The 15641-nt window shown below is 44.9% G+C and overlaps 1 protein-coding gene across 1 annotated transcript in view; it reads right to left on the reverse strand.

Moving 5' to 3' along the window:
• The window catches only part of RBFOX2 (RNA binding fox-1 homolog 2), a gene marked incomplete at both ends in the record, with an annotated part of 157413 nt that overhangs the window by 35934 nt on the left and 105838 nt on the right, over positions 1–15641 (reverse strand). Inside the window, one exon of the mRNA XM_079546770.1 lies at positions 5909–6055. Coding sequence (XP_079402896.1) covers positions 5909–6055 — 147 coding nt within the window. The remainder of the gene's footprint in view (positions 1–5908; positions 6056–15641) is intronic.

The raw sequence follows: 15641 nt of genomic DNA on the forward strand, positions 1-15641 counted from the left end.
TAACAAGCTACAGGTAGAAGCTATGACATAAGGTAGACAAGATGTTGTACTAAAAAGAAAAAAGCAATGCCATTTGAAGCCAGAGCCTGAGATTTCACACCCTTCACACTGCTATCCCACCTTCACCTACAGTCGTCCTCAACATGGTCCTTATTTTTACCTTATACTTTTTTTTTCTCTCATTTTTAATAACAGGAGAAGATATGTGAGCACTTGAAAGCATTTCACCTAGGCAAATTCTGAGCAAAATCACTTCTGACTACTTGCACTCTTGCTCCTACAACAGATAAGTAGGATTTAGTACACAGATGCCTGCATGAACCGCCAAAACAATTCACTTTTCTTTTATTTGTGGAGGAAATTCATGATTTAGCCAAAGAGCAGATGGATATTCCTCTTTCAGCAATCCAACCCAGCCTCCATCTTCCCCAGCAGACTTGAAGGGCATCAGAGCTGACCACATTATCTCAGTTTTACACTGAGAGGCAAACTGCTTCTGGAAGCCAAAGAAGGAAGGACTGAAGGTATCGGTGATGAGGTACAATCACAGACACCATCAGAGCACAAAGCTGAAAGGATTGGGAATGTGCTGATAGAAACATCAGATTTTCTTCTGCTTACATAGTCCATTAAGGAAGGGAGCAGCCTGCTAGCAGTTAAGGAGACTGTCACTGTGTCAGAGACCTTTCACACACAAGTTGTCCCTCAAAAACTAGATAAGAACACTTCGGAAATACGGGCTAGCTTGTTTTTAGCACTGGGAGCAACTCCTTCACTCCCCAGTAAGCTGCTCCATTGTTTAAATCACCCTAAATGACTAAGAATTTATCCTCTTATTTCAAGGTTAATTGTGATAACTCCTAGCTTCCAGCTGGAAAATCTTGTTATGACTGCAAATAAGATCTAAAACCCCTATTAATCGGTATCAACCATGCGTAAGCACCTGCACAGCACAACCTAGTCATCTTCCAACCTCTTTTTGAGGTCGAGGCTGAATAAATGAACCCAACACCTTACACACCTCAAAAGCCATTCATCTTCAAAGCCATCAGTTATTTTTATGATCCCAAGCTGAACTCAGAAGTGAACAAAATTGTGCAGTCTTTTCGACTTCGAACATGAGCAAGACCACATCCCTCCTTCAACCCAAGAGTGCCTTTTGCATTACTGAAGCAGTAATCTTCAATGATCACCAGTTCTCTCTCAAATCAGCGTTTTCCAACTAAAAACTTCTATCCTACAAGCAGAGCTCATACCCAAATACACAGTACCCAGCACTAAACTGCATCTAACATAGTCATACTAGATTTCTTATTGGATTTATCAGTTGACCATTCATTTCGAGTCATTCTCTAACAGTAAGCTAATCTTCCTCCTCCTCAAATAAATACACGTACACATGTATACATACACATGCACTTTGTATTTTAAAAGATAAATCTCACAGGCAAGGTTTGAATAGCACTATCTCCATGGGTTGATACAGATACTGAAGAAGACTGAAATGGACCCTTGGGGAAACCTACACTAGAAGCACTTCTGATCACTGATGTGTCCCCAGTAAGCATGACTTTACATGATGTACCATTAAAGATTTTTTTAACCTCTCTGACATGTTCTCTTCTATGCTCTTGTTTTAAATAAAAAACTGGTCACACAAATTAATTCAACTGCTCAAGCAATGTTCCAGTATCTCGATATTGTTTTGCACAATCTTGGCAAAAGAGACAAAATGTGTTAGAAAGATACATTACCTTACAGAAAAGTCATACTGAATGACAGTAAACTCTTTCTTCAGATTCTAATGTTTTCTAATACTTTCCAAAATTATTTTTACATTGGATGAACATTCAGATAATTAGCGTGCAGCTTTTTGAATCACCCCCTTGTTCCAAATATTGAATTCAGTCCTCTCCAATTCCCCTAGCTTACAGAAATTGGTTAAAAATTAATATTAACGAATAGAAGAGTTTATTGGTATGGCTGCTGTCCTTGGGCATACCTTATCTATCTGTTAATGCTTGCTTGCTTGGCTTTTTTGTTGTTGCTTTTTTTTTTTTAATAAATATTAGCAAGCACTATCTCATCCTCCTTCATTATAAATTATGTACAAAACCAGATATGGTAAGAATACTTCCTATTACATTACAAACAAAGCAAGTACTATGCAAATATTCTGTTTTTAATTTTAAAATACTGATTTTGTACTGGACCTATCCCTTCTTAGACCTTTGTTCTTTGCATGTAAATAACTGACACTTTCTCCTTTGCAATTACATCACCAATATCCCAGAGATTTAGTGCATTTTCTTTCCTACCTAATTCTTTGCTTAAGTAATTACATTCGCTGCTACTTCATTCGCTCTTCCTCTTCATCCTCCCTGTGTGGCATGCAGATTGCTTTATAGTACCACACTTCCACGACCTGGAATCACGCCTTTGTGGCCATCAGGATGATTTTGCTGAATGCTTTATATTAATGCTTCCCCCTTTTAAATGTACCTTCCCAGTTGGCTATCCTGCCAATTGTTTAAACTAAGAAACAGACTCTTCTAAAGCTCCTTGCATTACTGACTGATGCCATATTCTATTTGCACAAAGTAAATACAGACAAATAACAATCACTGGTACCTAGGCAACTGTGGGATTTCAGATCAGCTATTAACTCTTCTTTATCTCCTAGAACAAGGTCAACTATTGATTTATTCCGCACTGGGTGCAGAACTGTGTGCATTAAAAATGACCTATTCTTTCTAGAAGCTTTCTTGAAGTCTTTCCATCGGCATCACAAAATGTCAGGTAAATATTACCTGCTCTAAGCAGCCTATTTTATTTGCCAGCCTATAAGAAGCATATACTTAAGGAAATGTTTGTTCCATCGCAGAGGATATTTCGGGTACCTGTTAGAAACACGTGACAGGAGAGAGATGACTTGAAACCCAAAGAACCTGAATTTGTCAGGAAATCCTTATGTCTGCAGCTCTCCCAAATGGCGATGGTTTGGAAAGCATTATGTAATTTCCACTTAATCACACACACAACAACATATCTGAAGTCCACCTCTACTCAGGACTGGATGAAGGCATCAGCTAATGTTTTGTGCCTCAGGACTGGGCTGACCTCTCTCGCATGCTGTTCAGTCCTCAGGGGACTTCTTTCCTCCTATTCCCCACCATCACATTTATTTCTCCCTCCTCCGCTGCCTTGCTGTCTACCCAATTTCTCTCACTGTACAGTAGTTTGGGAAAACCACTCCAGGCAAGGATTTTGAGTCTCTCAGATATGACGTTGAAGAGATGTGACCTGACACACGGAAGGGAGAGGGAGAAGATGGGGGTTATAGGCAGCCACAGCTGAAGATTCAGACAACCATGAGTCCCCTGTAGGAGAAAGGGTTGGTTTCAGTAAGTCACCCAAGGGAAAGCATCCTGATCCTGAAAGAGAAATGGGAGCAACGAGGATTCAGACAGAAATGCTCTCCTGCTTGAGGCTCTGAACATGCTGAGAGAAGCAGCACAGAGAAGAAGCAAGAGCTGCAAGAACCATTGATTATTTCCTCGGCAAAGCAATAAAGTTTTTCCTTACAGGAAAATGGCACTTTTTTTTTTTTTTTTAATGTCTGAAAAGATGGATGATGGTCTGGTATGCATAATTCTCAGAAAACACAGTGCCAGGTGAACTAGCAAAAAGGTTTTATGGGGAATACACCATTTGCTTAAGTCAAAATCACACCACCATGCAGGAACTAAAGATGACATTCAGACAAAAAGCAAACCAAAATCAGATGACTTGGGGAGCAACAGAAACTCATATAGTGCACAGAAGGGATTAGGAAGTGTGTAAGTGGCAACATCTGGGTCCCCAGAAAAGATAAGGAACCTTAATGGAAGCAGCCAGGCCATATTTTCTACATGCTCCACACCAGAACAGCAGTTCATTCCTATCGCCTGTGTCTCTTCATCTCCAAAGCAGACATGAGAGTTGAGAGTCACCAAGACAGGGATGTTCTTGCCATTTCCATTTCATTCCTGTCCCCATGCCAGGAGTACAGGGAGGAAAGTAACAGTGCAAATGTGTATGAAAGGGTCCAGTCTTGAGCAAAGCACCAGGCCCAAGGGAAAGGCAGCACATACACAGAACAGTTTATGTAAGTGATACAGCTCCCAGGAGAGGGGAGAAGCAGCAGCACAGAGCAGGGAGTGCTAAATACAGAGTATAGCAGGTGGTTCAAGAACTGGCTGTGATTTCAGCAACCAGTTTATCCAAACCGGACGGAAATGCTGAACGCACGGCTCTGAAACAGCAAAAAAGCAAGCTAAAAAACACAAGCAGAGCAGGCAACTGAAGACTCTGCAATCACAGATTGCCAGGAGATGAGTTTCACCCTGAAAACATTCCCACAGATGTCAAAAGTGCAGCAATCTAATGCATGAACAAGAAGGAATGCCAACCCAGGCCTCTAGCAATAGAATCACAGAGTTGTAATTTCAACTGGGACCTATTTCCAGAGATCATTTAGTTCAACACCTGCTCAGAGCAGGTCTAATGAGATCAGTTTGGCTGGGCTGTACCCAGTCAAGTTGATCACCTCCCAGGATGGAGGTGTCTGAAGACCTGCTGACGTCCCTCTGAATAGCAGCCCTGCCCTCTGGCATTTTAACAACTCCTCAATTTGGTATCATCCACAAAATAGCTTCTTACAGCTTAAAAATAAATAAAGAAATAAATAAATAAATAAATAACAAAACCCAACTATGTCTCACAATATACAGCAACTGAAGACCATCAGTGAAATTTTCAATATTTCTGCAATCTCTATAGTCCAAGCAGTGAATCAATAATTCCAGTTATTCCTTTTTCATGTGTAAGTTTAAGCTTGAAGTCGAAATGTCAATCTGACACACTCAAAATACTGTAACACCACCCTCCCTTCGACAGTGCATACACATACACAGATGTCTAAAGAGATGCAATAGCTGAAAGTGCAGCATGGTGAGGAATTTGGAGGAATAGCTGGCTACATGTTTAGGATCAAGGACACAAACTCAAAGCAGCACGGTAAGGCAACCTTAGCTTTGTTCTTTCCTGACTTGAGTGCTCTGCCCTGCATCTCAAATAGGCAGCAACATTTTAAGCTTGTTACCTTTATAAAGAAGTATTTCTGAAGACTTTGAAACACATCATCAACCAAGAACGCTACCATCATACCAACAAGTCACAGATTCCCGATGATAATATATAGCCAACTTCACCTAAATGTTAGGTCATGAGGCACCCAGCTCATCTGTGTCCACATGGAAAAAGTCACTGGCTATACTCACGTAAACTAACCCTTCCCCAAAGAGCTTATAAACTGGGAAGATGAATAGCACATGCAGATTAGGGGAGACAAAGTATTCCATCAAAAGAAACAAAATGTATATCATACCCAACTCAAAATACCATCTGACTTGCACTAGCTTTTCCACATGCAATTACCAGTTGGCCAGCTCCTCGCAATAATTTTTCATCACAGAAGTGCATCACGAGGAAAGACAAATATTTCAACAAGTTCCTAAGCAACTGAAAAACAGTGCTTTGTGAGGGATATATTAAGTCAATGTTTAATCCTAGTCTTCGCTGGGAAATAAGGTAAAGTTTTGTTGTGGTCTTTTTTTTTTTTCCTTAAGCCAGTTATTAGCTTATAATTAACATCTCTGTATGAACAACACAGAGTTTTCATGTGCACTGACCAAATGCTACTAATCACCCTAATTTTGCAACAACTTTATAGGGCACTGAGTAAACCAGGACAGGGTCAAAAGAAGGGCTTTTTCCCCAGAGAACATAAATAAGCCAGCATTGTACATTGTGCACTCCTGTGGTGAAGGAGAACCTGCTGTGCCTTGAAGGGCTTTAGCAAACTTACCCCAAACATCTGTCGAAGGTCAGGATCTCGAAAGCGGAAGGGAATGTTAGACACATGAAGTCGTTTTGGAGTGGATTTGCTCTCGGTGTTCTCACTGCTCTGTGTCTGTGATTGCTGTCCATCTGTCTGTGCCCCTCCTTCTGTCTGCTGAAATCAGAAAGACACAAGTGTGTGCATGAATAGAAACCGTACAAATTACTTCAACGTGCTCCGTCCATCTCTTTTTGTGTATTAGTACTCCATTTGTGACTGCAGTATCTGAGTACTTGACAATTACTTTGATAAAGCCAGCAATGCTTAACCATTGATTTGTTGTTCTTCCCTTCCTTTTTCACAACTAAACAGTAATGAGATCTCATCTTCTTTCCCCTCCTATCACCTTTTAGCTTAGTAGATTTGCCTTTGGTTTTCTTAAATTGCTTCTCTTCTCCCCTGCTCTTCCTCACTTCAGCTGCCACCATATGAAAGCTCTAATGAAGAGGCGGATCTTCCGTATCCTGAAGCTGGGAGGTAGTACCGCCGCTCTAATCTCATGTGGCAGGATGTTCCTGCAATCATCAAAATCCCACAGCTGAAGTGGCAGCTCTTCACCGGGCCAATACCAGAAATGCATCTCCAGGCAAAATGGCATCTGCTGTCAAGCTCCCTTCAGAGAAACACCACCCCCAAAAGAAGGTCTATAATTAAACGGTAAAATCCATGTATCAACAGCTTACGGATGTCTTTGATTAACTTTTCTAGTACATTTAAAAGCCATCCCAGGGACAGGAAACAGTCATTAGTGCTGCTGGATTTATAAAAACCTCCAAATGTTACTTGCTGCTGCCAGCTCCACAACTGAAATAAAGGAATTGGGTCTGGCACTCCCAAGTGGTACAGCAAGCCAGGGCAAGGGTGGGCTCTTAATACTTGTGCACAGAGAACGTACAGCAAGGAGGCAGACGTGTGTGCCAGGAGACAGACCTAGTGGCCCCACAGAGAAGAAGCAAGGAAGAGAACTTCAGCTGTTTGTGCTGGGCTGAGAGTAAAAAGCATAACATCTGAGCAAAGCACTCTACAGGCAAGGGACAGTCCCTTTGCAAAATGCACTGATGAGAAAACAGTAGGGGTTTTACAATTCAGTCAAAACCACACCAGCAAACACTCAGAGCCACAGAACAGAGCAGACTATAACCTGGCCAGTCTTATTGTTCTGCCCCTGTGCAAGAGCAAGCAGTATGATGGGTAAAGGTATTCAAAGAGCATCCACCCAGTCACTACCATCTCCTATTGCTTGCCTCAGCCCCGTGGGACTAATGCTCTGACACTTGTATGATGCACTTCAAAATGTCTTTTCCTTTCTTTAGGTGCCAACCTGACTTCCTCCTTAATTCACCGAGTGAAAAGAAGCTCTATGGGAAAGAAAGACTCCGTAACTGTTACTTAGCCTTTTTTAGGCACCTTCAAGCCTTAAAACTCACGATTAAGAAGTAGGGGGTTGTTTTGGTGAAGGCCTCTTCTTTCTCTAGATGCAAGTTTGTCTACAAAAAAGGAAATTACGTGGAGAGTTGCACTGGTTCCCCAACCACTGTCCAGGCACGCTAGACTGCCCTACACATCATCTCATATACAACACTTGGTGATACTTGGAACAACAACAAAAAAACCTCATCTCTCCACAGATACACTATACTGGCAAGATGAAGAGAGCTTCTTCTGGCCAGACATGTCCTTGACAAATATAACCTTGACCTTGTACAGTGGTTATAATGGACTGACAAAAACAAGCTAATAGTTAAGCACTGGCCTCTTGTGCTGAGCAAAGCAGTGGCAGCTTTCCATATTGTTTTAGTAAGACAGCGTAAAACACATTTGATCTGATTAATATAAATTAAGCTGTGATAGGAGGAACAGCAATACTGCCCTGCAATTATCTCTACTCCCCAGAGCCATGTGAGTCTCAGGAGAAGCCCAGCGGGATGAAGAATTTTTATTTGGCCAAGGCTCAACCCCTCTGCTCCTCAGATATCAAATTTTCAAGAACAACCTCACGACCTTCCATTTGACTGTATCTAAAAAAGAAGCCACCCCCTCTTCAAATCCCAGCTCTTCTCCCACCCCTACCTCTATGATAAAATGCATCTCCAAACACAGTGTGTACCCTAGGGGAAGAATCAATGCAGCTGACTTGTGATTAAATCACACCATGCTATTCGGTGGTTTTATTTTTATTACTCCATCAGAGTCCTTTGCTCCTCAGGGTAAGTCTGTCCAAGCAGGACAAAGCACAGGGGTAGCCCATCCATCACCACTGCACACAATGTCTGTGTCACAGGGAGCGCGCCAAAACAACTCCCCCAAAACCACTGATGCTCCTGCTCTAAGGCGTCTCTTCCTGACCCATTTTCAAGCACGTTCTGGAGTCTTGATAGAGCAATTCACCACATCCCAAGTCATGCACAGAATTGGCAAGTGGGCAAACATTCACATGCTTCGTCACTGCATCTTCTGCAGTGGGAATTAGGAAAGGCAGAGACTCTGAACAGCGACAGCAAGACCATGTTAGATCCTAAATTGAAATATAGATGGCATAGGACTTGTCCTGCTGCTGCCAGAGGAGACGGAGCCGGGAGGTTGCCTGCACTCCTCTCCCAGCCATTTGTTCCTAAGCAGAGGGCAGAACTCCTTTCTTACCAAGGGTGCGATCTATCATGTACAGTGGCCTGCTCAAAAACACTCACAGCTGTTCCCGCATATGGCAGCGTGCTGCTGTCACACAGGAGTCACTTTTCCAGCATGTGATATGTGTACGAGACAAAGGCTTTAAATTGGAGAAACAAGAGAAGGGATGGGGGCCTCTCAGCCCAACCTTACCTTTCTGACAACATGTTTTTGCAGGCCCTCTCATTTCCTTGATTTTTCAGCAGTAGTTTAACATTAAATACCTCTTCTCTCCGGATGCTGCAACCTCTCTCATTTCTTTGCATCCACAGCCCCAAGGTAAGAGCTGAACTTTCTGCCACTATAACATTAGCTGGATACATTTGTCTACTGCCACACATCCAGCTACAACATCAATGAAAGAAACAGTCTCCTCAGATCTCGCTTTCCTCTCCCCCGCTCCTTTTATAGTTATTCCTTGTCTTAATTCATTAGGAAGGAGATGAAAGCAAGGGCCCGGAGCCCGTTCTCCAGCGGCACATAATGGAGACTGGCAAAGCGCTGCCCTGACCGAGCCCAAGCTTTTATCATCGTGTCTCACCCAGCACCCGCTCCTCACCCCGACTCCTTCCCTTCCCCACATCAAGTTTTGAGACGCAGAAGGGAGCTGACAGCTGTTCCCTGGCTCTCAGAACTCGCAGTTGGGCAAAGGCCCCATGTTTGGAAACAGCCCTGGATCCCCGCTGCCTCCTCCCTGCAGTCTGGGTAACATATACTTATGCAGCGATAATGTCATTCATGGCTGCACACACAAGCTCTGAGCTGTTCAAGGTCACTGAGAGCTGCACCGCAGCTCAGCACACACACAGGATTTGCTTCTCTCGACTCCTCGCTTCCTTTGCCCCTGTGCCACCTCCTTGCACCCATTGGCAGTAAAGAAACCCTAAGCAAGAAGGGGCTGTAAAGGGAAATGTACGTGAAAGAGGAATGGAGCGTCTCGCAAGGCTTGGAGAGAGCTGTACAGCCACCTTCCTGCCTCCCAGACAGGCTCTTCTTCTCAGAACAGCTGGCAAACAAGCCAATGCTGAAGGATTTCTTCTTGGAGGGAGGGGAAGCAGTGGGTGCACCTGAGCCCAGAGTGGACATCCATCTGTGCCAGCAGACAAGGGGGCCATCCCACCAGGAGCAAAAAGAACCCTCATCCCACAGGCCAGCACAGAGCACACACCGCTTCCCACTTGCTTCTTCTTCACTGGAACTGCTTCAGGTTCAAGTTGTAGCAAATTGAACAACAACCCCCTGACTTCTTCCCCCAGGAAATGGGCACTCCAAAGGCTGAGAACCATCATGAACCATAAATCATTGCAAAAGAAAATATTTACAAAATACAAGCTGTAACTAACAGCTATATTTAAAAGGGGACTTGGGGTGGCTCATCTGAGAGACAGACTGTGCTCACTCCACTGCTTCTAGACCAGTCTTGGATGCATAAAAAAACAAAAACGTCTTGATGGGATCAAGACCCTGAGGAACTGTGTGGAGACAGGGACTGCACGCTGGGGCTGGCAGAAAGCAGCCTGCCCACTGCCAGGAAGAGTGCAGGGAATGCTAGAAAATCTCTTTTGACCCAGGCACTGAAATGCCTGGGTCAAAACAACCAGATGCCCACCACCAGACACCCACAAAGACGATTTGGTGGAAAAATCCACCAAAGGAATCAGGCACTGGATAGCAAAACCTCTCCTGTCTTATCACACCCAACCACTTCTGTTGAGCTTTTCACTATTTCCATTAGCTAGGGTAACCTTGGGTGTATTTGCTTTTGGCTGTTACCTGGGTAAGAACACAGGAATGGGGCAAACACTTGGTGGTGCTCCTCTGGCCTCCCACCCTGGAGGTCTCAGACTCCAGCAAGCAGGAACAGGTCATGCCTTCTTCATAGCTGACTACTGGCAATGAACCCACTGCCCATGAAACATTCCTGCGAGTTTTATGAACCCACTCATACTCTCAGCTCCCAAAGCATCCTGTGAACATGCCAGGGGAGGTTTAGGTTGGATATCAGGAAAAACTTCTTTACAGAAATGATTGTTAAGCGCTGGAACAGGCTCCCCAGGGAGGTGGTTGAGTCACCACCCCTGGATGTGTTTAAAAACCATTTGGATGTGGTGCTCAGGGACATGATTCAGTGGAGGGTTGTTAGAGTTAGGATAGTAGGGTTAGGCTGAGGTTGGACCTGACGATCTTGAGGGTCTTTTCCAACCTGAGCAATTCTATGATCCTATGAACAAGAGTCCCACACCTAAATTCTTCATTATATAGGCAAAAATATGAAGAAAAGCTGTGAGTTTTGTTGTTGTTTTGTTTTGCTTTTTTTTTTTTTTTAAATATGCACAGCACAGAGTTATTTCCTGCACGTATCCAAGTAAGTGAAAGCGGTAGAGTTCTCAACACTACTCAGTATTCTATGCATGTCACATCCCTTCACTCGTCTATCAGCTCTTTTCCTAAGTGAAGATTTCATTTCTTCTCATAAAGAACCTGCTACACCCTTTTCATCATCACTATTATCCTTCTCTACACTGCTTCTAGATCTCCTCTAACCTTTGAGAGATACACAGCACCACCACGGCTGTATACGCTCGCGCAATGATATTTTCTGATTTATTCTCTATTTCTCCTTTGAAATCATTTTTAAATCTGCCTCACTAGACGCAAGTCTGGAAAGCGCTGACAACCAAAATAATCTGCCTTGTACTCAAAGCAAATTTCTGATGTTAAATGTCAGAGTTTTCTACCTCCAGACAACGATTTCCAATCTGTGGTGTCTGAACAACCAGCAGCTACATACTTAGTGGGAGCCTGCTCCTCCTCACATCTACCTGCTTAGCTGCATCAAAAGAGAACCGAGGATCCTCATTAAGCATATCTCTCACCTGCAATACCTCAACAAGAGCAAATGCTTTAATTACTGAAGTGATGAAAAATAATTACAGAGGAAATTTTTCCTCTATCTCAGACTAGGTAAAAAATACCCAAGGGAAAGTCATCCTTATAGCATCATCATAGAATGGTCAGATTGAAAGGGACCTCAAAGCCCATCCAGTCCCACTCTCTGCTGTGGGCAGGGCTGCCAGCCCCCAGCTCAGGCTGCCCAAGGCCCCATCCAACCTGGCCTTGAACCTCCAGGCATGGAGCACCCACAGCTTCTCTGGGCAGCCTGTGCCAGTGCATCACTGCCTTCTGACTGAAAGATTTCCTCCTAACATCTAACCTAAATCTCCCCTCTTTTATAGCCTTTTCACTTTGTCCTGTCACCATCAGACAGTGTAAAAAGTCATGCATAATAAGTTGAGGAACCTCCATAATGCTGCTGGCTCCCTCCCTTCTCCACTCTTGGTGGACGCCTGGGCCACAGCCAGCTGACCCAGCAGCCTCCCATCTTGCTTCCAAACGCGGTACACAGGGGTCCCCCACCACAGATGTGTCTTCACAAAACCTGGAAGACTAAATCCCTTTATGGTGCGGCAGATGAGTTAAATATGCCTCAGTATGGCGAGTTGAAAAGCCGAGAGACACGCTGCTCTGTAATTAAATAATGCTTTATATTGGTTCACGACAACGCAGTGCCGAGGCGACAGCACCTGCCATTTTCGTGCAAAGTCATTTGCATAAACTTACTCCTCGACTTCCATAGCTCCAGCTGCATTCTGTAATTTATATAGACACACAAATTCTTCCCTCTGACATTAACAAGAGAAACGAGCTGAATAATCAGCTCACAGTATTAAGTGCAATGCATTTACTATCAAGCAAGCTTTTGTAGCTCAGCGATGATTAATCTTCCCTCTGCGGGTAGAGCACTGGGAGATGCAGCGAGCTGACAACTGCTCTCGGCTCCTGGCCACGCTCTCCATGCACCTACCTTGAGACAACAGCATGTGCTGGATTCCTCCAAGAGCCTCTCTAATTCATTAACCCAGTGAAAGAATTGGACAGCTTTCTGCCGGGTCAGTGAATTCAAGTGGCTCACGTGAGGAATGCCAGAGCTGGTAAACAGGAGTGGGAATTTGTGCTGGGAGCCAGATCTCTCCTTTCTGACAGCGGTGAATCTTTAGATCAGCTCAGCTGCCAGAGGAGCCACGGCCTCGTTAGCATCGCTCCCTGGGGCTCTCTGCGCTGGGTGTCTCCAGCAGGGAGAACTCGTGTAAACCAAGAAAAGGGAAGGCAAAGAAGCCAGGCAGCCCAGCACTATAAAAAGTGAAATGCAGAGTGTCAACAGTTTAAGAGACAGGCTGTAACAGGCAGAGCAAGTAGGCCAAATATGGTCTGCTACCTCGGGCTATTTTTAAGGCAGGTCTTTCAGCTGTGCTTTCGGACAGTATCAAGAGAAAGGACAGATGCTCGGAGATGATGACCAGGAGACCCACATGCCAGACAAGAAACAAAGCTCCATGGATGAGGCCTGATCCTAAAATAAAAAGGTTCCAAAGTATTAAGCTGTTTGTATTACACCACCTATTGTGTCAATTCCTTTTCCGTGCCCCTGCTCCGAGAGCTTTGAATGCTTTCCACCACACTCTGGCCTCCAGAACCAAGCTCACCCTCCGCTGATGACACCAACCAATCAACCCCCTTCACTTGGGAGCTTTGCTCAGCCTAGAGGAGCACACAGGAAGGCATGGACTTTGACTACCAAGGTTTCTTTTACTTATGTTCACATCTGCTGTTTGACCTCAGCCTTCCGGATCACTGTGTATTAACTCAGCAGATCCCACAGCTAATCTCAAGTCATTCAATCCAACTTGTTCGTGAGATCCTGAAAAGTTCCTATGAGAAGACACCCCCCCCACGCTGTACAAGGGACCCCAGTACAGACCCCACTACGCTGCTGTGTAAGTCAACACCAACCAAATGATATTTCTCTTTCCATGAGGGACCCTTAAGTCACCCCATATTCTGTTACTTCTGGAATTCTCCTTAACACCACCAGCCTGAAAAGCCAAAAATCCACACAACCTCTGCCATCTCGCTCTGTCCTGCCAACAGGGCAGCCATACAAGCCTTGTTCTTAAAAGCAAGGAGGGACCTGATCCGCCTGACCTAAGGAAATGTGTGAACTATCCCATGGGAGCACAGGCTTGCAGTCAGCGGCTAAAAAACCTGCCAGATATTTAGTCAGGGGTATCGCCTTCGCACAGATGACAGCAGCTGTGCTTGTCAATCCCAATAATGGGAGGGGAGGATCGCATATCACCCACAACGAGTTTTTGCTATGTTAAAGTTAGCACTGGCATTTGAGCAAGACAACAAAATGAAGGGAAAGCTCTTTAAAGCATAGCAGTCTATTCCACCATAGATTGGACATGTATGTCAAACAAGCAATAACCAGTCTGTGTGACAGACAAGATGCTTGACGTTAGCTGTAGATGTTCAAGATGAAACAACCAACCTGTTCCGCTGTATTTTAACAGCATGCTTTAGCTTGAGCAACTGCTGAGCCTTCTTCCTCCCCCTAGATCCTACATCATTAATCAGCGTACTGAGAAGGAGAAAAGTTGCAAGCAATTACATCCCAAGGCACCCCACAGAATGAAAATAAATTCATACAGTAGGGTTCCTGCACAGAGAGATAGAGGGACAAAGGCGATCCAAAACCCAATGCATAACAAGTGTGGGAATGCCTGCGGCCGAGCTGCCTTCCCCCTCCCCACGTGCCAATATCTGGGATGCTCTGGGTTCGAGCAGTCCCAGCTGCACCCTCACTCCCTTCCGGCCATGGAGACTGACTCTGCATGCTCAGCTTGCATCTTTAACCGCGTTAAGCGCTCGCACCAGACGTGCCCACCTGCTCCCAATAACCAGCGCCATGCATTACCCTGCCTGCTTCCCAGATCACCTCTCCCAGTCACGCTCCCTCCTGGCAACACCAGCTTCTCCCTGCAGTCTCCCAGCAACGCTCCCTCCCACACACAGGCTGCTCATCCCCATTCCCGGTTGGCGCACACACGGCGGGCTGCGCAGAGCCGGCGCTGGCTGATGGGAGGCAGAGCCAGGCCCTGCAGCACTGTGGGGACGGCTCCTAATAAGGAAGAGGAGCAGGAGGTTTGGCGAGAGCCCGCAGCCAAGGTCAGGGCTCACATCGCTTCCATTAAAAAAGAAAGGCTCTCAAGCTCTGGGCAAAGATGGGAAGAGCAAATGCCCACAGGAGAAAAGGCACGGCTCCAGTTTGCTCCCCATTTCCACTCTTCTCATCGACCCAGTTGTTTGCTGGAGATGGGCAGCCCAGATCCTCCAGGCTCAAACAACATGCCTTTATGACAAATTGCATTTCTGCATGCTGTACCCTGCATCGGCCTTAGGTTTTATTTCCAGCCTGATCTCTTCTTGTCTATGTTTGCATTTGCCTTAGGCCAAGGAAGGCCTTTGAAGTTCCTTTTACACACTATCGATGTGCTTTACTGGGTTTGTACCGTCTTCTTCTCCCAGCTGAGGCGTTCCCAGGATAAACTCAATGATAACTTATCAAAGCCATAGCTGGTGTTGTCAACCAGTGCCCACTGCAGAAGCAGCAAGGCCCCATGCTGGAGCCGTCCACACTCGGGCTGGCACTATCAGCTCTTCCCATCGCTGGCACTAAATTCACTCAGTACTTACAGGGGGGAAAATAATCTCTATGAGCCAAACACCCAACTACAAGCAAAACTGAAAGCATTAACAGATTAAATCCACCCCTGAGCACCGAAGGCTCTCACCATAAGGCTCTTTATTAGGAAGTTAAGTCTTAACAAGTGGCTTAAGGGATGGATAAAGCTTTTCCTGGGATAATCTGTCAGCATGTTGCCCAGTGCCAGTTCCAGGCCATGGGAAGAAGAAAGCAAAAAACATAAGAAGGTGAAAAATCTTTGTTTGGTAAATGGACGCCTAGTAGCTGAGAGGTCCTCTCCTATCTTTGCCCCTGAAGCTCCCTGCCATTTTCAGAAAGTCAAAGAAAAGTGTTTTTCTGCTCTGTTAGCTTCCTGAAAGCAGAAGCATTCCAGGATTACACCTACAACACACGTGCTCTCTCAAATCCTTCCTGCTGTCAACCTTC

The sequence above is a fragment of the Tetrao urogallus genome, assembly GCF_951394365.1.
Source record: "Tetrao urogallus genome assembly, chromosome: 1".
In the NCBI taxonomy this organism is placed as follows: domain Eukaryota; kingdom Metazoa; phylum Chordata; class Aves; order Galliformes; family Phasianidae; genus Tetrao; species Tetrao urogallus.